At 35.6% G+C, this 25,915-nt stretch overlaps 1 protein-coding gene across 1 annotated transcript; it reads left to right on the forward strand.

Moving 5' to 3' along the window:
- Positions 1-2,041: 2,041 nt before the first annotated feature.
- On the forward strand, positions 2,042-25,394 carry LOC138336193 (vitamin D3 hydroxylase-associated protein-like). The gene is made up of 18 exons (XM_069285541.1): positions 2,042-2,931; positions 4,669-4,907; positions 5,573-5,692; positions 10,913-10,969; positions 11,439-11,528; positions 11,873-11,944; positions 12,763-12,824; positions 13,534-13,740; positions 14,160-14,200; positions 14,627-14,751; positions 15,520-15,645; positions 16,664-16,761; positions 18,057-18,162; positions 18,907-18,950; positions 19,803-19,842; positions 20,294-20,405; positions 20,537-20,676; positions 24,869-25,394. Exons 2-18 carry the CDS (start codon positions 4,713-4,715, stop codon positions 24,983-24,985), a joined length of 1,752 nt encoding a protein of 583 aa, XP_069141642.1. The 5' UTR covers positions 2,042-2,931; positions 4,669-4,712; the 3' UTR covers positions 24,986-25,394.
- Positions 25,395-25,915: the final 521 nt, after the last annotated feature.

Genomic DNA, 25,915 nt, shown 5'->3' on the forward strand with positions numbered 1-25,915 from the left:
TTTCAAATGTTTAGAGGGCTTTCAACTTCGCTAGCCAAGGGTAATTAGTCCGATTCTCTTTCTATTACCCTTGGCATATCTCACTTCAGAACAGATGTTTTTGCTTTCAAATTCTGATTGGATGCGGCTAGGTTCAGGCGACCAATGAAAACGCAGCTTTGATTTGTCAACAAAACTGAACTGAAGCGGTGGTATAGTGACCTACATTTGTAATGATGCATCAGGCATGTCATGCCTGTCAACATCAACTCCTAGCGAAGTTATATTACTATCTATTTAATCAATTAGATGTTTTATACCAGCTAAATGAACGTCTTGGAGACGTTGCTCTCCAAACAGATTGGAAAGTACGTGCGTGGTTTATGTTTCACAAATAAAACAATTAAAAGATATAATGCGATCTCGTTACAAAATTGGACACTGCAGAACTTCTGCATGAAACGCAAAAACTGGTGTCCGAACTCGCTAATAAACAAATGACTCACACACATGTTCATCTTTGGTATTTTGAATCTGTCGCAAACAACACGCGTGTTTCATAGGGCGCTGCCATTTATTCAACCATACAACAATGATACGAGCTTTTTAATTGGTTGCTTATTACGTAAATGGAAGGGGCGCAACTGCGGTGATCCAGCAGGTGGCGCAGTGCGGGACCACCCGTTCTGAAGTGAGATATGCCAAGGGTAATAGAAAGAGAATCGGACTAATACCCTTGGCTAGCGAAGTTGGAGGGCTTTGTTCCCTGGAAGAGACACATAATCAACACGTTGTCTAAATTAAAACTGCAGCTTATTTTAACGCTCAGCATAAATTGGAGCGAGACGACTGCTTTTTCACTTGTCAGCATTATATGCCACTAGGTGGGGTGTGCTGTTCAGAGTCTTCGATAGCATAACCACAAGTTTCAGTTATCAACGAAGAAACCCAAACCCAATTATTGTTAACAATTTTGGGGACAACAAAGTGAATTTGTGTATGCATTTTCTGATGGCAACAAAACTAAGAAAATCACTATTTGCTCCTGAATTAATGCATTGTATTAGTGGCCCAAACATTCGAGATGTTTGTTGAAACACCCAATATAGAAATTGGGAATAGCCAAAATTTACCTAAAATGACAACATTAAAAAACATTCAGGTTAAAAAGTGATATGTCTCCACAAAAGTCCGCTTGACATCTAGGTTATGGATTTGAACCAATAATACACCCAAACACATTCCATGCAAATGGCAGTGTCCTTAAATGACGTTAGCTATTTAGAGGACGTAAATAAATCGACAAAACAAGAATACAAAAGCCTTGTCTCTTCATGTTTTATAAAAGATGATCAGCTTATTCTTTCTTTCCTTCAATCTCCAAGGATGTCTCCGTATCAGTATCTGCAAGTGTTACGGCATACCAGGACAAAGTTAGTAGTGTATGATGATAATGCGGGACGAAGTGGACATCCCTGCGCTATACCATCAACTGTATTTTTTTTTTCAACTTGTAAAAAAAAAAATTGGGACGAACTGTTCTTTTAAAATGAATCTTCAAATTTCGTCAGAGACATTGGCTACTTTGGTGATATTGTTGTTAGCCGCTTTCTGTTTTAAGTCGGTTTCTATAAAGTTAGGAAGCAACGTACGTATCATATATTGTATATTTCGTATGTGTAATTCAGTTTCCAGCAATAAAAGTGTTCTTTTAATTAATAAGTGTTTTTCACAAAATTGTATATTAATACATGGCATATTAATAGAATTCCGTTCTTCTTTGAATAATTACATTTATCATTGTTCGAATATTTGTTTGATTTATAGGTTGTTAAATTTATCAACTGTACAATGTATATATATGGTTTAATTTGTCAAATCTCTGGTTTGGCTAGAAGAGGGCTTATATAGGCTTAGTCTATTGCCCAATCCTATTGATAATTTTATCAATAAAGTTTATTGAAATGAAAGATCGTGTTCTCAAAATTTTTTATTATGTGAAGATTGTCCAAAGCTTTGTTTTATATGTCCCACGGGTGATCGCACTACACTACGCTACACTTATCAACCCGTGGGCGTACTCGATCTCATAGCTTCGTTTCAATGACGTCATTCTATAAATAGAAACCAATCAACATAACTTTTTCAAAATGAGAACTCCTCAGGCTTGGAGGGAAAATATTTATGGATATCAATGGCTGCGCCCATGAAGACATGCCGCTTCTGTGGCAACTTTGTGAAATGTCATTATCTTCCGACGAGTCCTTCCCAATGTAAGTGGCCCGAAAGCCTCGAGATTCTAAAAAGTCGCTCTGTTCTTTCATTATTGAAACAAGTGGTGAAATAACCAACACTGCACAATTTGAATCTCCGTCATTCTTTTCTGTCCATAATTGTTGAAAGGCCTGATAGCACAGACTCTTACCCCCACCTGTCTTCACCGACAGATAAACATCTTTTCCTTCCAATAAAGCCTCAAAACTTTTCTTTTGAAATTCTTTTAGTACCGGAATGGCAAATCGTTCCAATACACTCGAAAACTGAAAGGGCGACGCCATCTTTATTTCTAGACTACCTATTCGGTTTTGTTAAGTCTAATGTGATTGGTCAAATTATGCGATGGGTGTGCGTGACGGAACCAATGAAAATGCCTCATTAATTATTCAGGAGTTCGAGATGAAGGTCGCGATTGCTCCCAGGGGATATTAACGTTAGTGTATATATCGCCTGGGTTACCGAGGATGTAGTGCAAGTTAATTCAACAGAGGTGCAAGTGAGTGTAAGGAACGATAACTCTGGGTAGAGATTGAGTAAACTAGATTCACACTTACCTTATGACACTATACGCAATACAGGTGTTTAGTGTCGGATACAGGGTATCTTCGTAGAAAACTATATCAACTATTTATTCTCGATCGGATTGTTAAGTGGAACTAACCAGGAAGATCTGAGGTAAGAATAAACGTCACTGAAGTATAATGGCATATACATGTATGTGAAAGATGTACGTTATACAGACTCGGGGGCAAAGGTGGATAACGTGAATAGCTAAATAACGAACAGGAAAAGTGCAAGAGAGTGTGATTATTTATGGTCTAGTAGTGTCATTTGCTATTTTAAGGTTTTCACTTTTTGTACTTTTTTCTGTAACCATGGAAACATTGCTGAAAATGGCAGATTTTTGTGTAAGAATCGTTTCCGGAGCACAACTCTAAAACCAGCAGAGATATTTCCATGAAACTTCATAGACATTGTTCTTATGGTCTAGAAGTACCTTTTGCTATTTTAGGTTTTCATTTTTGCACTTTTTCCGTTACCATGGAAACATTGCTGAAAATATCATATTTTTGTACCAGGTTCGTTTCCGCAGCATAACTGGAAAACTGGTTGAGATATATGCACGGAACTCCATAGGCACATTGGTCTGATGGTCTAGTAGTGCCTTTTGCTATTTTAAGGTTTTCACTTTTTGTACTTTTTTCTGTAACCATGGAAACATTGCTGAAAATGGCAGATTTTTGTGTAAGAATCGTTTCCGGAGCACAACTCTAAAACCAGCAGAGATATTTCCATGAAACTTCATAGACACATTGTTCTTATGGTCTAGTAGTACCTTTTGCTAGTTTTAGGTTTTCATTTTTTGCACTTTTTCCGTTACCATGGAAACATTGCTGAAAATATCATGGTAAATGGTAAATGTTACTTTGCAAAACTCCACCCATCTTTGTGTATATAGTCTAATATAAATGTCAAGGCTGTATACCTGATTCAACAATTGCAGCCCCGCTCTACTTGAATTATACTCCATTTTTCTTTAGATCAACTTACTTTTTCCTGGGGTTTTTTCATACACATAAGTCTCCACAATCAAACTTACTTCAGCTTTGATATCTCCATTGGCGGGGGATCTGAATGACTATGTCCTTGTTTTTTTTATTTGGCATTTCTTAACAAGAGAAAGGAAAAGGTGTAACAATGGATCATGCGTTGTATTCAAAATGACCGCACATGTAATTTAAGAGAACTGCTAGCAAAATCAAATCTATAACTATTTTACTTTCATATTCACAGAATGAAGCCTATGGCCTGTGATTTTTTTTAAATTTTGTATATTATTGCTCCTAAATGCACGTATATATTTGTAACGTAATAAGTAAACTCGACAGACAATAAAGCTCACATTACGATTTAACACTACAAGGTATCTGCAATTGCAACTTCAATATGAATGAGTTAAGTTAGCCATTCAGATACGAGGCGTTCCACAAATGGAGCAGTCTCCCAAATAACCTTCATAAAGTTGAAAAAAAACATGCATGATTTAGACGGATGCTCCGTAAGTTGTTCAAAAGATGGTTAGGCTAAACACAGTTTAACGAAAATTTTCAAATCAAGACAAAATAATTTCTGGTTATCAAAATTTTACAAAATTGCGTAAGATTCTTAAAAACGCCATTTGTTACTTACCTATAGATTTTAGTGAAGATATAATTACATTTTTTTCTGTAATTGAGAAATCAAAATTTCACTAATCATGTGATTAAGCTAATCATCCTTTGAACAACCGGGGCCAGGAGTATAAATGTTCCGTTTGTACTTTAAATTAATCTCCGTAACCGGTTTGCACACATCTTAACATTTTAATCTTCTTCATTTCCTTAATCACCTGTAATATGTTTTAACTTTCAGTGATACTGCCGCATCAGTAGACTTTAGGTCACCTTGCTGACGTCATGTTCATATCTTTTGACGTCACAGCGGTACCCCCATGGGTAAAATACGTGGTATTATTCTCCTCCGGCAGCGCTCTCTTGTTGTACCTTGAGAAGGCTTACCGCCGGTATACTGTCCGTCAAATCATCAAACGAAGACAAGAAAAGGCCAAGGATGCCATGCGACGTCTTCGAGCACATGTAAACAAACAACAGGTATACTCGTTATTCTATTTAAGTACACAAAGGTATACAAAGAGTTTTAAAATAGCTCAAAGAAGAAATGATACATGTTTTTCTACCTAACACTCTTCATATGTTAATCTTATTCCATTTTATCACCAAAATGAATCGATATATACATCGACCGGGTCACATTAACCTATATACAGCAATCGGGTCAACTTGATATATAGCAATCGGGTCACCTTGGTGGTATCCACTTTAAAGGTTCACTACGTTTCTGAACCAAAATTGCAAAAAACAACTTTATTATTTATAGCAATTTAATTACTTCAAAACGTCTTTATCGAAGCTCTAAATAGAAGTTTTTTGGCCAGCTTGGCAAAAGGAATTTAGTGGGGGAAATATGTGACCAAAGCTATCTTTCATCAGATAAAAAATGATAAAGAGTTTCTCCTGAATTAAGTTGTGTAGCAAGCAGTACTGATCGTATTAATTGAATATTCCACTTGTTTTAGACATGGTATCTTAAAGTGTGAGTTTTTACAAGTATAGTTTACTTCTATTCTGTAGATAATCTGTTAATTTTTTTGTATTCAAAACAAAAATGCATAGAAATTTAAACAATATCGTAAAATGATATGAAACCTTGTGGAAATTTTGTTTTAATAAAACGTTTTGAATCATCTATTTCACAGGAACAGGTGGACGAAAAACTATCAGCCGATATTTTAAACATGACAGCTGTGGAACTACAGAATGCCCTTCAGTCTGGTAAACTGAAGGCCGTGGAGGTCCTCCTAGCCTACCAAGCGAAGGTGAGTCAATGTCTAAAATCCCGCCAGCAAGTCTGCACGTGATGTGTTAAAGTCATATATATAACTTATTTAAACATTTATGTATGCGAAAATGTTTCTCAGAAAAACAATTATTATTTCCGTCACATTGAATTAATCTGATCCATGATACCTGATACCTCTTCCTAGATGTCAATGGTTAGCTGACGTCAGCTTATAATGGCGCCTTTTGTGTTCATAACTCATTGTTATTCGGTTGCGCATCATATATAAACTTACAGCTACATTATGTAACCGGGTTGCGAACTGGATCTAAGAAATTAAAACTCAGGGAAAACCGGGTCGGGTTCACTGGTATTTATTCACCATAAATATTGTACTGCCTGCATGTGGGTTCAGTTGGTCCATATACAACAATGGATGTACGTACATGTATCTGCTTATTGATATAGATATAGATAGACATGTAGATAGAACCCTGAAACATATAAATAAAAGTACATTAGGATCGCTACCATAACTAGCATACAATACTAAACGTATACACTAGACAAGTTATCTCTATCGAAATATCACAGTTATATAGATACAAATACATAAGTAAAACTCTATAATTTCCTATCAGTAAAGGTAGTAACCATTACCTTACAACCATGCATTAGCATGATAGATAAAAAGAAATATTTACTCTATACTCTATAAATATACATAAAGAGTACAATATACACAAGGGGAGGTAATCCGCTTGTCAGGTAACAAGGGGAAGTAACCCACTTGTTACGAACAAGGGGAAATAATCCACTTGCACACTTAACATCATTAAAAAACTAATACAATATGGAAAATAGATATTATCCCCAAATACACATAAATATACCAATTACATTGTGTTACATATTATAGCAGATTCAATAATATCTTATTTTATCAGATTAATATACAAAACATTTCTAACTATAATGTGTATGTAGCTTACCTCAACTATGGGTAAAGGGTCGCTTATGACTATAATGTATACAGCACAATAGCAGACATCTACATGATTCCACTGAAAGATTTATAAATAAATCAATCAGTAACAAGTATAAAACCATACACAATTACTTTTAAAACACATACACAAATTACACAGTTACTAAATTCATACTGGATTTAGAGATATGCCAAATGTAAGTTACAATCTATTTCAAATTCCACTCTATACAAAATGTATACACTTTCTCAATAATTAATTGAATAAATCTACATTTCTGAATTACCATACTTAAGATACCAAAATAATATGTAAAAAGATAATATAAAAAGTATTAGACTTACATTTGGGTTTGTAGCTTATTGGCGCGTATCATGATGCAGATCTCCAAAAAGGGAGATGTTGCTCCTTTCCCAGATCTCAAGCTACTGTCTAATTTTTGGACAAAGACTTTCCCTCCAAAAATATATTAACCAATAAGACAACAGGTCAGATAGGTCAGGTCAAGGTCAAACACTGGACTTTACTCTACATGCACCCAGGACATGGACAGTACATTTAATAGTGGACATTCACAAAGACAAGTCACATGACCATACATACTTCATACATACACAGGTAAAATCTATTTATAGCTCACCAGGCAGAGTGAGTGAGCTCACTCTACATATATACATTACTTGTATATCACAGAGCACTTACCACACTCTGTGATACATAATTCAGTGAGACATCAACATTACATTGACCTGAAAGAAATTACTTAAAAACAAATGAAATTAAAACAATATACAACCCATGTATCAATATACAATACAATCAAATTAATAATATACAAATTAACTAATTAATAGTGGAATAGTTCACTTGGCCACAATTACATCAATGTTTTATTCATATTATTTTTCTAAATGTTCAAAGTTGGTGCTTCAACTACTGAATAGACTGAGAGTTCCACAGATTGACCACTAGCCGACTAAAAATTCCCCATTGATTGTTGTCGTGCCATGTTATATAATAACAGTGTTTCCTTTAGTTCTAGTGAGTGACTGGTCATGACTGTGTAAATAGCTTGTGTCTAGGTCTGTCAGGTCAGTTTATAGGACTCTATAACATGCGTTTTCGTCTATATTAATGTTAATGTTTCTAGGTCTAGTTTTTTTCGGTCTATAGTGGTAGCTATGTCTGTTCCATTTGCTGCTGTTGACCCACATACGTAGCATATATTCTAGATGGGTCTCATTTGGCCTTGTACAGTGATAAAATCATTATTGTTTTCATGAAAAGAGTTTTTTGAAAATGATCCTAAGTTTTTTTTCTTTTGTCACTTTTTTATTTGTTCGTCAGAAAGAAAATGATAAATGAACTTTTGGGTAAGATTTTTGATATTGAGGCGTTTTCCAGTCTTCAGTCCATTTGACTATGCTATTTATGTCAGATTTGAATTCTGGCGATTCTGTTTTGCTTGTCGCAGTATTCCTGGCGGTCTTGCATTCTGTGAAGTTTTCTATTTTCTTACAATGTATGTATTTCTCTCATGTATGTTTCATTGTACATATGGATTTCCAAACATTCACGTTCAGATGAAAATTCCAACAAAAGTTTTCTAGAAAGGCATTCCAAGACTAATTTGGTGACTTTCTAGAAAGGCATTACAAGACTGATCTGGCGACTTTCTAGAGAGGCATTCCAAGACTGATCTGGTGACTTTCTAGAAAGGCATTCCAAGACTGATCTGGTGACTTTCTAGAAAGGCATTACAAGACTGATCTGGCGACTTTCTAGAGTGGCATTCCAAGACTGATCTGGTGACTTTCTAGAGAGGCATTCCAAGACTGATCTGGCGACTTTCTAGAGAGGCATTCCAAGACTGATCTGGTGACCTTTTAGAGACACATTCCAAGACTGATCTGGTGACCTTCCTACAAGAAGTGGTTTAACATTGTGTAGTTCTCCAAGGTAGATGTGTATTGCCGTTTGAAATAGTTTCTCTTTTGATAGAAGATGGGTGTTTTCTGTTTAAGAATGATGAGTTTAAACCTAATTGCAATATGGTTACTTTTCCCCCAAACCTGCCAGATAGCTAATATCCTCCTCCATATCCCCATCCTTTGTTAAAATAAGATCAAGCGAAGAATGACGTTGATTTTGTCTGTAACGTGGAGGTTGTGTTACATGCTGGTACAGGAAAGTGTTCCTTACACATTCAAGTTTCTAAATGTGTTGTTCTGACATGGAATTTGTTCCATTTCAAATAATTTGGCTGTTGACCCACATACATTAGATGTGTAACATAAAATGCCGTTTTATTCTAGATGGGTCTCATTTGGCCTTGTACAGTGATAAAATCATTATTGTTTTCATGAAAAGAGTTTTTTGAAAATGATCCTAAGTTTTTTTTCTTTTGTCACTTTTTTATTTGTTCGTCAGAAAGAAAATGATAAATGAACTTTTGGGTAAGATTTTTGATATTGAGGCGTTTTCCAGTCTTCAGTCCATTTGACTATGCTATTTATGTCAGATTTGAATTCTGGCGATTCTGTACTGGGCATTTTGCTTGTCGCAGTATTCCTGGCGGTCTTGCATTCTGTGAAGTTTTCTATTTTCTTACAATGTATGTATTTCTCTCATGTATGTTTCATTGTACATATGGATTTCCAAACATTCACGTTCAGATGAAGATTCCAACAAAAGTTTTCTAGAAAGGCATTCCAAGACTAATCTGGTGACTTTTCTAGAAAGGCATTCCAAGACTGATCTGGCGACTTTCTAGAGAGGCATTCCAAGACTGATCTGGTGACTTTCTAGAGAGGCATTCCAAGACTGATCTGGTGACTTTCTAGAGTGGCATTACAAGACTGATCTGGCGACTTTCTAGAGAGGCATTCCAAGACTGATCTGGTGACTTTCTAGAGAGGCATTCCAAGACTGATCTGGCGACTTTCTAGAGAGGCATTCCAAGACTGATCTGGTGACTTTCTAGAGAGGCATTCCAAGACTGATCTGGTGACCTTCTTACAAGAAGTGGTTGACAGTTAACATTGTGTAGTTCCCAACGGTAGTTGTGAATTGCCGTTTGAAATAGTTTCTCTTTTGATAGAAGATGTGTGTTTTCTGTTTAAGAATGATGAGTTTAAACCTAATTGCAATATGGTTACTTTTCCCCCAAACCTGCCAGATAGCTAATATCCTCCTCCATATCTTCATCCTTTGTTAAAATAAGATCAAGCAAAGAATGACGTTGATTTTGTCTGTAACGTGGAGGTTGTGTTACATGCTGGTACAGGAAAGTGTTCCTTACACATTCAAGTTTCTAATTGTTATGTGTTGTTCTGACATGGAATTTGTTCCATTTCAAATAATGCTTTGGATATTGTTTTATATTACATATATTCCATTATGATGTGTAACATAAAATGCCGTTTTATCCATCACTGATAATGTTGGACCAGCAGGATATTTGTTTTCCATTGTTGAGTTGTAAGTCGCAAGCGGTGATGGATTTCTCCAAGGAGGTGTGTCGATGGCCAAGTCTACACTCAACGCTCGCTAACCTTTCCAGTGAAACTTTTACACCCAGCCATAAAAAGTTTTATTAGTATTAGTATTAGCTTTTGGTGTATTTCTATTATGTCTGGAGATTTTTCTTGATTGGCACATATATCTCTTCTTTATTCTTTGTTGTCAAAAGTAGCAACATTTTAATAAAACACGAGGACGTTGATGAGCATGTGGAGTGTTTGTTGACGTCAGTGGGCATCAATGTTCCACCAATAACTATTTGATCTGAATTTGCATCCAAAATGGTATCAATAGCATAATGATGAACAGATGCATTGCGGTTGAGGTCTTGAAGAAACAATGATAATTTTCTCTGATGGGACCCTAAACAGGGTACTTGATGTTGTATTCATAGTATCATTATAGTAGACACAAAAAACTTTTGATTTTGAAGGTAAATAATGCAGTAAAAGTAGCATATTCATAAAGCATATTTTTTATCATTTTATAAATTTGTATATGTACTGAATATCAATTATCGAAACCACTTAAAATTGCTATAAAGACCACCTAAGGGACATGTGATCCATATTGCCAAGTGGTCTTTATACACAGGTCATATTGATTGTGTTGGAATTGACCGTTTGGAACCATGAGAGAGTATTATTTATTAAGCTAAGACAGGTTTTGCTGCATGTGGATGTGAATATAAAGAGTTATATTGTCTACGTGTCAGACACCATGTCATTGTACATTGTCTGTTTCAGGCAGTCCAAGAAAATGACAAATTGAATTTCATCACAGAACCCATCGCAGATGCATTGGTTTGTTATATTAATTGTTTTTAATTTTTAAAAGTTATAAAATGCTATCAAAATATGTCTCATACATATTTCTGTATAATTGCATAGATGTAATCTGAGCTACCTGTACATATTAAGTGGAGGGAGATATTTATTTTCAGCTCACTTTGTCACTCCAAATCAACAACAACAACAACAACAACAACAACAACAAAATGAAATTAAAGAAGAAAAAAACCAGCAATGATGAAAAAGACCTGAATGTTTCATGTACCACTTTGGCATTTTTGTTACTCTGATAGTCCTCATATCTTTTTTTCGGGTGGGGGCGGGAGGAGGGGGCGTTGTTGTTGTTTTGTTCGTCTTTTCAAAACCTCCATGTACTGTAATGTATGTTTGGCTGTTCAATATAAATGCTGTGTTTGATGCTCAGAGCTGACGTGTATGTTAGACTTGTAAATTGACTTACCTTCACTTTGTGATGTTTTAGGAGTTGGCTGAATCGCTCGATACACAAAAAGAAAATAAAAAACTTTTACACGGAATGCCTATCAGTGTCAAGGAAAACTATTTCATAAAGGTATGTATATCAACATCTCCTAACATATTCAATCGTCACTTTCACTTCTTTCGTGAATACTTGTTGATTCCGTCAATTTTCTGACCAGTAGACTTCTGTTACCACGTTGAAGAGGTAGCACTCTAAAGTGAAGTCAGCAAGACAAAAACAGAAAGAAAGCAAGAAGACAAAATATATTCCATCTATGATATATCAAAAAGTATTGTCTTTCTAGGATAACAATTCTGAAGGTAATTGTGAAACGGTGAACAAAAATTCTTGCCTTCAAACGCAATAATTTCATTTCCATTTTACCCAGTTACTAAGTATAGTTATATTTGGTAAATGTCTACTGTTGTTACCAGGACGAGGACTCGACCGTTGGAGTGGCTTCATTGATAGGACAACCGGCACCATATGATGCTGTTCTCGTGCAGGTACATTTGTATATCCTTACCATATCATATATCTAAATAGTATCTAGAGCAATAGTGACTTCATTGATCTATGACCTGTTCAGGTATCTGTATTTCTTACCATATTCATAAATCTAGAGCTGTGTAATAGTGACTTCATTCATAGGACAACCGGCCGCCTCATATGACGCTGTTCTCGCCCAGGTTCATCTGTATTTCCTTACCATATTCATAAATCTAGAGCTCTGTAATAGTGACTTCATTCATAGGACAACCGGCCGCCTCATATGACGCTGTTCTCGCCCAGGTTCATCTGTATTTCTTTACCATATTCATAAATCTAGAGCTGTGTAATAGTGACTTCGTAAACAGGACAACGGGCCCCATCTGATGCTGTTCTATTTACATCTGTTTTCCTTACCTAAATCGTGTATCAATCCAACGATACAATTATTTTGTTGTACTTTCTACTACTATCACCACTACGTTATTGCACGACATTAAATTGATCATCAGTCAATGCAAGCAACAAAGTTGACAATCATTGCATACATGTAGCTTGAAAAGTACTGTTGCATTACAAAAATGTATGACGTGCCAATTTCAAATAAGACCTTTCATTACACTATGATATAGTGTAAAGAAATGCATTATTTCAACTTGATTTTAGCCAGGTTGACTTCGCTATTTGATTTCGCAGTAAAGTAATACTCATAAAATATAGCATTTGTGTATCCATCCAAGATGGCCTAGCACATGTTCTCCAATTTGTCAGTCTCTATAAAAATAAAATAGAATGTTTCATTCTCGTTACCGGAATCTTTGACCTTTGTCTGAAGGTACTGAAGGACCAAGGTGCTGTGCCATTCGTGAGGACCAATGTTCCACAGACCATGTTGAGGTATGATTTTTATTTAAGATTTGCAAATCGTTCCTAGTGAAATGTCTGAATATCGTAACAATTTCATTTTGAACTACATATCAAAATACATATTATTTTATGTGGTGCCGCAAATGAAAAGGACTTGGCATAACCTTGGTTTCCATGCAATAAAGCTGTTGATACTATTGTACAAAGAATGTTAAACGCATTACATGATCATTAGAGTTGAGAATGTCCATTCATTACATACAGAAATATACAATAACTACAATTAACTCAATAAAAGTAAATTATTGTCAATCTAGAGTTCGATTAAAGATGTTCCACCGCTGACAAATAGAAGTTTTTCTCAATGAAAAACAGGAGCAGACGCATACGTAATTTTCTTCAATTACAAAAGGTTCCGTACTTTACACCATTACAATCATTGAAAAGTGTGAGCACCTAATTTTACTTCAAGATAAAAATATCAAAAGTAATTGATTGCATCCCGAAAAAAATCCCTTCACCATACCCTATATGGAATGAAGTACTGATTGCACATGCACCAAAAATTAAACACAATATTTTATATTATTTTTGTGTTAATTAGACATATATGTATGATTAAACACTAATTATTGTTCAAATGATGACTATTGTTTATGCTCTGTCGGCGGTGGAGCATCTTTGTAAAAGATTATCATGGAATATTACATTGACAATACTTTTATCTTGTATGGGACAGTTTCGATTGTTCAAACCCAATCTACGGAAAGACACTCAATCCTCATGACCACACCCGCACCCCCGGGGGCTCGTCCGGTGGGGAGGGAGCTATTCTAGCCTCTGGAGCCTCCATTTTGGGACTGGGGTCCGACATAGCTGGAAGTATCCGGATACCGAGTCATTTCTCTGGTGTTACGGGCTTGAAACCTACATACGGTCGGCTCAGGTTAGTTCCGGTTCCGGTTCATAGTATTTATTTTACTATTTAATCATCGCATATTAGATAAAGTTACTGAGCATAAATACATAAATATAAAATGTGTCCAGCTAAATGACTTGCCAGACACACAAAACATCTTAATTCGACATGAATACAAAATTATAAAATTGACAGTTAACTTGTATTGATATTTGTGAATTTTAATTTTTACTTCGTTTAAGATTTTGATATTTAGTAAATTAATGGACGCAGTCAGGAGTCTTTTATTATTTGTCATCATTCCTTATTTTTCAATTTAAGTATTTAAAAATTGCAATTAAGAAATGATTCAAATTACCTTTGACCAGAACATCTGTGTTGTTGATGTGGTTTTAAACGCCTGAATATGTAGTACTGTCAAGACAATAATAAGTTTGACTTTTCAGTACCAAAGGGATGCGAAGTTTAACAAAACCACAGAATATTGGTAAGTCTGCACTAGTACTGCGCCTAACGGCTGACAATTTCTTTTACATTCTTATTTCTCCACATGCATGTTACAAGAATAGTTAGAAATACCTAGGCCCATATAACAAGTCAAATTTTACTATCATTGCCATCCGATACGACCACTAATATTTGCTATTTGAGAATGCAAACTGAATTTGCATAATGTTGTTTGAAACCTTGGTTTTGTGGCAGCGTTATGGTTCACATCATTCATTCTTTTCTTTATTTTACATTTGTTTGATATGGATAATGCTATGCCCTTGTCAATATGATCTTTATTTGTTTGTCTTCGATATCTTTCATGAAGATATTAAATGTCACTATCCTGTGACCATTTTACACAAATCTATGTTTTGTTGTTTATGGGACAAGATGGAGGATGCATAATTGACCTTTTATTCAGTACAGGGGACTGGAGGGCCAATGGCGCGTGACGTGGATGGAGTGGTGTTACTCATGCGAGCCATGCTGACACCCCATCATTTTAAATTGGACCCGTCTATACCTCCTATTCCATTCAAAGAGAAGGTATGCAAATAAATGGAGCAAACTGGCTGGAACCAACGCATTTCAAAGACAGGTTCCGGTGTATATGTGCTCAAATTTCATTCTTCGAAAACTTTTTTTTTTATCTTTTCTATTATTTCTTGGATTATATTACTGTAGTTATAAGCTTTGTGGCAATATGAAGTTGGCCGAATAAATCGGAGTTTAGGGGTGGTCGGGTGGTGTAGTGGTTAAGCCGCTCACCTTTCACCAAGCCGGTCGGGATTCGATCCCCGGCATGGACGTGAAAAGGTAAGGGGTCACCTGTCCGATCACGTGGGTTTTCTCCGGAGTTTCCTCCCACACTAAAGACCCCTCGCGCGCTTACATCCTGGCTATCGAGAGTGATTTACATAAGTTGCATAACTTGTTTCTCATTTGATGTTAAATAAATGAAGTTTATATTTATAGGAGTTTAGGATATTGTAACAATATGCATATGTTATACAGAATAAGTTCTACTGCAAGTTACTTTACATGTTTGGTATTAAGAGAAGGCTCACAACTTATTAAGTTCAGAAATTAAAAAAAAAAAAATAAATAAAAAGGAAAACACTCGGGGAACCAATTTTGAAAATTTGAACCATTGCACGCTTTCCCATGAAAAAATAAAGTGTCATTTATCTAATGATGACTTAGACAGAACAATAAATTTACCATCGCTCATCGCCATTCAGCTAAAGGTTACCCAGACAGAACAATAAATTAATTTCACCGCAAATAAGATGCGTGTTAATATTTATTTCCCAGGAGTTCACCGACACCCGGCGTCTCCGTATCGGATACTACACCAGTCACGGATACCTGGATCCTGTCCCGGCCTGTAGACGAGCGGTCCTGATCACAAAGGAATTGCTGGAAAGGCAAGGGCACACGGTAAGGACAAAGGGCAATGACACACGGTAAGGATACAGTGGCAAGGACACACGGTAAGGACAAAGGGCAATGACACACGGTAAGGATAAAGGGCAAGGACACACGGTAAGGATAAAGGGCAAGGACACACGGTAAGGATAAAGGGCAAGGACACACGGTAAGGATAAAGGGCAAGGACACACGGTAAGGATAAAGGGCAAGGACACACGGTAAAGGAAGATAAAGGGCAAGGACACACGTAGAAACGTAGAAGCGACACGGTAACACGGTGACACACGTAAGGATAAATAGCAAGGACACACAGTAAGGATAAAGGCAAGGACATACGGTGGGATAAAGGGCGGAAGGAAGACACACGGTAAGGATAAAGGGCAAAGACACACGGTAATGATAAAGGGCAAGGACACACGGTACGGATAAAGGGCAAGGACACACGGTAAGGATAAAGGGCAAGGACACACGGTACGGATAAAGGGCAAGGACACACGGTAAGGATAAAGGGCAAGGACACACGGTACGGATAAAGGGCAAGGACACACGGTAAAGATAAACGGCAAGGACACACGGTAAGGATAAAGGGCAAGGGCACACGGTAAGGACAAAGGATAAGGACACAGAGTAAGGATAAAGGGCAAGGACACACGGTAAGGATAAAGGGCAAGGACTCGCGGTAAGGACAAAGGGTATCACCCAATGTCGTTCCTTTATCTAGGGATGATGAATATACATACATACAAAATGTATCAGTATACGTAGTTTGTCAAGATACCCATGACTTGGACAAAAATGATGTTAAATTAAATGCAGGTCCATAAAGATTAAGGCCCATGGACATCATGTATCACAAATATATCCAATCTTCTAGATAATAGCAGAAGTGACAAGTATACACGTGTATGATAACTTTCCGCAATTGCTTTCGAGAAAGAAAAAAACATTCATGTAAGATTTCATCTTTGTACCTAAGATGGTGATTATACTGCGCTTCTGACCTTTTTTATTTTGTTTTAACACGTAGGTTGTAGCGTTTGATCCACCCAGGATTCCATACGCGATATCCAAGCTGTATATGAAGGTGTTGAGCGGAGATGGAGGCAAGACCATAAGAGGATATATGTAAGTAAAACATCCAAACAGGTGTGAATATTAACAACAAAATAGAACTCTTTATTGTCTCTCAGTAAACATTTACAGTCAAATCGGTCTATATAGTTCACATATATAAAAAATATCTCAGAATAAAGAATAAATATCTTTAAAGTCATGTGGCCTTTATTGTAATTTCGAACTCCTAAGAGAGTGTTCTAATTACACTGGTGGTCTATACATAGAGGTGGTCGCTAAGGTAGGTTTTTTCTCCCATACTTCACAGGAATATCCCGCGGTTGCTAGGGAAAAGATAACTCTTTTTCCCATACTTCACAGGGATATCCCGTCGTTGCTAGGGAAAAGATAACTCTATCTTACACAGGGGGTGTAAGACAGCTCACATGCGCTAGACAATAACGTGACGTCATCAATACATGCGGCGTAACTTTGCCGCGCATTGTAGATGACGTCATCAATGTTGACGCATAACGACGTTCCTGAGATAATGGTGCGATGAAAAAAGTTTGAAACCAAGTGGAATCTCATCATTTTTTCTACTAAGTATGGGAGAAAAAGAATAAAACATGGATCTGTGAAGTGGGGGGGGATATCTCAACCCTCGTGAATGATTTTGGCCGTCAACCCTCGTCAAGCCTCGGGTTGACCGGCCAAAATCTTTCACTCGGGTTGAGATATCCCTGTCCACTTCACAGACCCATGTAAGATTCTATTATTCCTCCCATACTGGACAGGATATACCGCGGTTGCTAGGGAAAAGACAACTCTGTCCTTTACCAGGGTAGGAAAAAGACAGCTCCCACACGCTAGACAATGACGTGACGTCATCATTACATACGGCGACGCCATAAATTTTGACGCATTGTGACGTTATGACAGCACTTTGGAAATGTTTCTACATAACTGCATTTTCATAATGTTTCGTTAAAGTATGGGAGAAAAAGAATAAAATATTGGTTTGTCAGGTGGGCAGGGTTTTCTCAACCCTCATGAAAAATTATGGCCGTCAACCCTCGATAAGGCTCGGGTGAATTAGCCAAAATCTTTCACTCGGTTTGAGATATCCCTGTCCACAGATCCATGTAAGATTATATTAATCTTACTTGCACCTTTTCTGATGAACCGTAAGATTCAAAGAAATGAACAATTGAAAATTGGAAATATCGAAGAATTTTTTTTTATTTATGAGTTATCATTTACTAATATGCCGAGTTAAAGTAATGTACATGTATTTTGGATATTTTTTTATTATTAATCATGTCTCTCATCGTGTTAGCAAAGTGTATGCTCCGTCATGTTTTCAGGAAAGATGATGTAGTTGACCCTAGTATAAAGATGATGATGTTTAGCAATGGACGCTCGGTCCCTGTCCGTCATTTTCTCGCCAGTCTTACTGGGTTCCTCTCCAAGGTACGTATTCAAACAAGCAAGTACTTTATAATCAGCAGACACAATGATATATCAGTTGCTGTCCTCGTTATAAGATATCCCGGAAGGTAAAGCTGTTTTTTTATATCTTTGTACCCGAAAAGAGTCTAAAATCTGATTTAGTCGGAGTTTTAAATATTGAACTTGATATTTCCATCAATTGTATGTTAATGCTTAACTAGGGGATTATATAATATTTGACTTTTTTTCGGACTGAAATTCACAAACTCTTGCTTTGCAAACAAAAACTGCAACAGAAACTGCAAAAATATTCATGTATATTATTTTCACTCCAATATTTAGTAAGACTTCAGAATGGAAATTTCAATTTTTACCATATGGGCCTGGCACCATAAAACGATCCTCAGACAGATTTTTACTCAAGTAAATGACTTTACATAGGGACTTGATTAAAGAATCTGCCTGAGAAAGTTTTAGGAAGCCAGGCCTTGATCTAAGAAAGTACCATGAATCCAGAAAACATCTGACGTTTTGAATAGCATGTAATATGCAGTGGACCCTACTAAGTATCTTCATACGAAATATTTTACTTATCACCGTGATTAAGGCTGCAGTACAGCCCAAAGTGATACTCCTCCTTTCTGTATGGAGCGATGGAGCAGAATTCGATAGGCGCAAGTGCAGGTTTTCATTAAATTCTAACTTTTATACAAAGTTAACCATTGCTAAAATTGTAACTAACTAAAGGTTAATTCTACATTGTAGGACCCTATGCAGGGACAGATGATTCGATCAATGATAGGATGTAGGTAGGTATGCTAAAAATAGCAGAAAACAGGTCTTCTTTTAAATATCTCTTTTCAATTGTACTATAGGGTTACAAAAAATACGAAGGTATATACTAAAGTGGTAATTATATTGTTGTTTATGTATTAAGTTGAAAATAATTGAAGTATGATTTAAATTTATCATATTTTAGTGCATTTAGTTCTAGAGACTTAATTCATTTTAGCGCTACATCGAATAAAGGATGTGCTCTGTTTGCAACCTGGGTAAAAACATAAAACCAGACTCCGATTGAAATTGAAATATGCCATTTATTAATTTAACAAATGACGAGAAAAAATTACAATAAAAACTATCATATTCATTAAAGTACAATACAAACTTGTACTTAAACTATTCAATCAGATATATCTCAAAAAATATACCCAGGGCTACAAAGATGGATGTCGAATTATGCCTGCCCCATCATTGCAGATCCTTGGTATTGACATATATAAAGGAAGATGGGATGGGTGGTGGTTTTCCGCACTGACCCACGAATGAAAAACAATGGCGCCCAGTGAAAATTTTTCTTCTAACTGGCGCATGCGCAATGCTAAGCAAAGAACGACAACCACGTATGGAGTTCACGTCGTCCTGACTAAAACACCACGAGTAGTCTCCCTTGTTGTTATATACATATAATAATTATAAAGATCAGCGCTAAAAACATTTATGCTTAACACACATAAATTAATATTTCTGTGTGATAGAACAGGTATTGCGAATGCGCTAATTCATCATTTGGTCAATTTTCGCTAAAATTTGATTGCGTTTGGTATGTGGTATACGTGTATGTTTCGAACTTTGATCATGTCCAATTCACGTATTTGTAGATCTGTGAATGAATGGTGGGGACTGAACACCCAGGTCGGGGTAAGTGTACAACAGACAGATAGTGTCTGGATTATAAATGACCTACCTTGTTTTTTCTACTCCCCGGCAGGCTTTGCTCAGAAAATAATAGACTGGATTGCCTGCCGTAGTTTTTCTTCTCTTTGTTTCGAAAATACAGTATTTATGAGCGAAGCCTAGTGGAGAGAATTCGTACTAAGTCAGGTAATCCAGTTTATATGTGCTATATTTCTATATGAAGTAATTAAAGACATTATTATTTTATCTTTAAAGTCTTGAAATAGAATATGCAGTACATTGAATGTAACATTTCAAAATGACGTTAAATTTGTTTATAGCATACATGTATATATGGAATTAAGTGAACGGTAAGGTTTTTTTGTTTTTGTTTTTATTTTCAAAGTGCACATGAGATGCTATTCTGCTCTTATGTGCTGTTGTAATGCAATAGAGAAAAATGTTTATTTTTCAGCAATATCGGGAAGAATTTTACGACGCCTGGACGCGTCAGAAGTTAGACATAGTGATATGCCCGGCATTTGGCTTCGTCGCTCCTCCATATGACCATTTTGACCAAACTTTTGGTATGAATCCCCTGCTAACTTTGGCAAAAATTATTTCAAGCCTCCAGGGATATTTTGATATTGCGAATTGTTTCAAATTGTATACATAATTATAAGAACTTATTAATTAATGTTCCAAGCATACTTTTCAGGTGGTGGTATTAACCAGCCAATATACAACTTATTGAATTACCCCGCCGGGAGCCTCCCAGTGACGTCAGTATCAGCAGCAGATATTGAGGACATGAAAAAATACCCACAGCACACACTGTTCGAGAAAACCATCAAAAAGGTATTCCGCATACATCTATTACACGTATATTGTAAATCAACTAATTGTCACATGCGATTAAATTTCGCGAATTCCTCGGACGATTAGAGTATGAGAAAATTTCTTTTCTTTACTGGCAAACCGGATTCCTTTTTCAGTTTGTCTAAAACAGCTGTGTACTCTAGTGTACTGTTTGTCTACCTTACCTGCTTACAAACGTTTGTGAATCAAAACATTATTTTTCTTCTTTTGCTTAAATCTGTGCTGTCGTGTGATGACTATGATAGTAGTGGTAACTGTACATCATCGTGTTTACGTAGATATCAAAGTCAAAAAGTTAACATTTACCATTTCAAAAAGGTTATTAATTCACTAATTAGAGTATTATTTTTATGTTTTCGTAATAGTCAATTCTCTATAACTTTGTTGATTCTTTTATTGTTATGTATGGATGTTGAATCAAATCCAGGCCCTGGTATTGACGAACTTTCAGTATTTCATCTTAATGTAAAAAGTATCAGAAATAAGTTCGATTATATAGAAGATATTGCAGGACTTGAACATCCGGGTGATGAAGTTATATGGATACAAGTCAAACTTAAAAATACTAATTTTATTATTTGTGCCGTATATCGGCCTGAACATTCTGTCTTACCTTTCTGGGATAACTTGCGAGCATCTATACATGACGCTTTCGATATATCACCAAATTTGATCATCACCGGTGACTTCAACGTTGACTTGTTAACTGTTGCACAAAATCATATTTTCATTGACATTATTAATTCTTTTAGTCTATCTAATGTTATACAGCAACCTACACGTATAGGTCAAACTAGGTCATCCTTACTTGATCCGATACTGTTAAGTGATTCCGTACCCTATAATGATTCATCCGTTTTAAATATTGATAGGTATATTAGTGATCATGAAGGTTGTGTAGTTAGTGTTAAATTGCCGTGTGCCTTTAAATCAGTGTATAAACGTAAGATTTGGTTATATAAAAGAGCAGATTTTCTTAAGTTAAATAATCTTATATCTGAATATGATTGGGAAAGCTCTTTACTTAATGCTGAATCCGTACATATCGCATGTGAGATGTTTACCATAATTTTTATAGATTTTGCCGCTCAGTGTATACCTATTAAAGATGTTATAATCAGGCCAAATGACAAACCATGGATGACGTCAGAATTAAGAAAGCAAATCAGAATTCGGGATCGACTACATAAAATAGCAAGAATTTCTAATCATTCTCGAGATATACAAAAATTCAAAACACACCGTAATAAGGTTAACAATATGAAAAAATATAGTCGTCAAAGTTTTTATGAAAATGTGCATGGCATCATCGATACTTATTTTTGTTCTGATCCCAAGGCTTATTGGAGATTGATTAAAAGACTTATGAAATCTAGTGGTACTTCACTTATTGACTAGTGACAATTTAGTAAATAGCGATGAAGATAAATCTAATTTGTTAAATGATTATTTTTGTAGTATAACCCGTATTGATGATAGTACTACCCCTCTCCCCGATGTAGCACTCAAAACCAATAAAACTCTTAATACTATTAGATTAAATCATAGTGAAATTAAAGATGTCTTAAAAACTTTGAAACTCGGCAAGGCCTCGGGTCATGATGAAATCAGTCACCATATGTTAAAAAATGTTTGTAACACTATTTGTAAACCACTTGAAATATTATTTAATATGTCACTAACTACTGGTGTATACCCCAGGTCATGGAAACTAGCAAAAGTTATGCCATTATTTAAAAAGGGTGACAAGCACTCTCCATCGAACTATCGTCCAATTTCTCTATTATCAACTGTGGGTAAAGTTTTTGAACGTGTCATTTTTAAGCATATCTATAACTATTTTCATGAAAACTCCTTCTTTTATAAATACCAGTCGGGTTTTTTGCCAGGTCACTCCACTGTTTATCAATTAATAGAAATGTATCATAATATTTGTTTATCTCTTGAGGAAAAAAAACATACCTGTATTGTATTTTGTGATATTTCTAAAGCCTTTGACCGTGTCTGGCATAAAGGTCTATTAGTAAAATTAAAGTCATATGGAATTGGTGGTGAGGTGATCGTTTGGTTAAAGGACTACTTAAATCAAAGGCAGCAAATGGTTTGCATAAATGAATCCGTCTCGAAATTGAGCTCTATTGATGCCGGAGTTCCGCAAGGTTCTATCCTAGGACCTCTTTTATTTTTGATATACATAAACGATATATCCGATATTTTTTGTTCTGCATCTCGTCTATTCGCTGATGATACCTCTCTCCAATGTTCCTCATCTTCCTGTTTTGAAATTCAAACTATCCTAAATAGAGATCTTGAAGCTGTGAATACGTGGGCCAAAACCTGGTTGGTCACTTTTAACCCTGATAAAACCGACGTACTTTTTATCTCGACTAGAAATGAAATAGATGAAATGTTAGAACTTGTGTTTGACGGAAATATTTTAGACTTTACGGATAGTCATAAACATTTGGGTGTAACTTTGAACTCTAGTGTAAAATGGGGGGACCATGTCGTAGCTATATACTCTTCAGTTATGAAGAAAATAAATGTTATGAGAAAATTGAAATTTATATTAAGAAGAGATGCTCTCTTGAGAATTTACTTAACGTTTATTTTACCAATATTAGAGTATGCTTGTGAATTGTGGGATGGTTGTACTATTTTAGAAGCTGAAAAGTTAGAAAAAGCTCAACGCGAAGCTGCAAGAATTGTCACGGGTCTTCCATCTTATGCAAGTGTTCATGCCTTACAATTTGAAACTGGTTTAGAAACTTTATCGGATAGAAGAAAGAGAAGAAAACTTCAACTTTTGTATAAGATGCATAACGATCAAACTCCAGAATATCTTTCTTCCCTACTTCCTTCTACTGTTCAAGATTATGTCAGATATCCATTGAGAAATATAAATAATTATAGAATCCCATATTATAGATTATCGTCAACTTCATCTTCATTTTTACCGTCAACACTTCGTTGTTGGAACTCCTTAGACAATTCTGTCAGATCGTCAGCTTCAATTACCATTTTTAAAAATTATCTAAAACCTCTTAACCATATCTCTCCTCCTCCCTTCTTTGGTATCGGCGACCGCAAAATTAATATTATTCATACTAAGCTCAGGCACCAGTGTAGTTCCTTAAATTATGATTTATTTCGAGTGAACCTTGCAGAAACTCCGAGCTGTTTGTGTGGACATTTATGTGAGAATGCTTATCATTTTTTCTTTGAGTGTGTCCTTTTTGATGTAGAAAGAAACATTTTAGTTCAGAAATTAAATAATTTAAATTTGAACATTCCCTTAGATCTTGACTTACTGCTATTTGGTAGTCAAGAACTATCTTCAAATACCAATTCGGAATTATTCATATGTGTTCAAAATTTTATAAAGGGCAGCAAAAGGTTTTGAGAAATCAATATCGTTACACAGTATATGCTTTATTGAATATATACTATTGTTGCTTGTATTATTTTTTCACATTATATATATTTATTTTTTTTCCCATCCATAATAAAAATGTTATCGTCTCTCTCTCTCTCTCTCTCTCTCTCTCTCTCTCTCTCCCTCCCTCCCTCTCCCCCCCCCTCTCTCTCTCTCTCTCTAAAAATATATTCATATATTTATTCATTATCTAACTTTATATGTATTTAAAGCAATTATAATTATTTATATGTCATTGTTGTTGGGAGAGGGCTTTTATAAGTTGTAATAACTTGTGCCCGATCCTTTTGTAAATTTGTTTGCAATAAAATACGTTTAAACTAAAAACTATGAGAAAATTAATTTCTGCGACTTATACAATCGCAACACATCGGAAAATTTTCCGGCAATCTTCGGAAATGTGTGATATGTTTCCGAAGATTGCCGGAAATTTCTCCGATATGTTGCGATTGAGGTCTCATAATCTCCGTGAATAGGCATGGACGCGCGAAAATCAGTCGACACGAAATTTAGTTTGCTTACAGTACACGAAAATATCGAATATATATAAATGTTAACAAGATACACCATTTTGAATTGGCTCAACAAGAACTTCAATTTATTCATGGTCCAGAACCCTGGAATATATTTTGGTTATTAGTATGTGTATGTACATGATTTTAACTATTATAGTGGATAATCTAAATACAAACATTTGTTGGTGTCTTTGCTTTATTATTTCGTGGTTTTTTTCAGATATCTGAGGGATCTGAAGGTCTACCCGTGGGAGTCCAGGTGGTGGGTCAGCAGTGGCAGGAAGAACTGGTTCTACGGGTGATGAAGGAAATAGAACAATCCAACACTTCTAAATAACATATTTTATATCGCTTAACTTCGTAAATAGAACAATCCAACACTTCTAAATAACAGATTTTATATCACTTAACTTCGTAAATAGAACAATCCAACACTTCTAAATAACAGATTTTATGTCACTTTACTTCGTAAATAGAACAATCCAACACTTCTAAATAACAAATTGTATAGCACTTTACTTCGTAAATAGAACAATCAACATTTCTAAATAACATATTTTATATCACTAAACATTGATAGGCAAAGCTTGAATAATAGATCCACACATCATTTGTTAAAACAAATTTAATTGAAAGATTAATTTCCAATAACATGCATATTAAAATTATAGACATTGTAAGGGCAATAACTCTATTGTGCCAAACGGGTTATAATTTCCGGTAAAGATCTTTTGAAAAGAACTTATGAAAAGATCTTTTGAAAAGAACTTATGAAAAGCCTTGTGGGTCCTCAAAAATGTTAATACAATCTTTGTTGCTGCTAATTTCACTTCGAAATATGAAAGGAACATACTGTATCATTTTGTCCGAGTACATGAAGAGAAGTAATGAATTTCTCCTTCTGGGGTAACAGGCATAATTACTGCAATGCAATTTTTTTCTTTGAATGAAAATAAGATATTCATGAAAACAGTACAAAATCATGTACTGTATACCTCCTAGAAAGGATACTTACAATAAATGGTATACGTATAAGCATACGGATATGTAGGTATTGGAAGGGGATCGGAGCGACCATTATTCTTGAAATATTGCATATTTTCTATTTTCGTGTTTTGAAAATTGAATTGAAAATAAACTCCCCTATCGTAGTTTGCATGCTAGAAGTACAATACTATTTATCGTTTCAATAAACATATCATGATCTCTGGAAGGCTATACCCGCTCAATCGAATACGCACGATCATTGCGTGACTGCCGTGTATAT

Source organism: Argopecten irradians, chromosome 12 (genome assembly GCF_041381155.1).
Source record: "Argopecten irradians isolate NY chromosome 12, Ai_NY, whole genome shotgun sequence".
Lineage (NCBI taxonomy): Eukaryota > Metazoa > Mollusca > Bivalvia > Pectinida > Pectinidae > Argopecten > Argopecten irradians.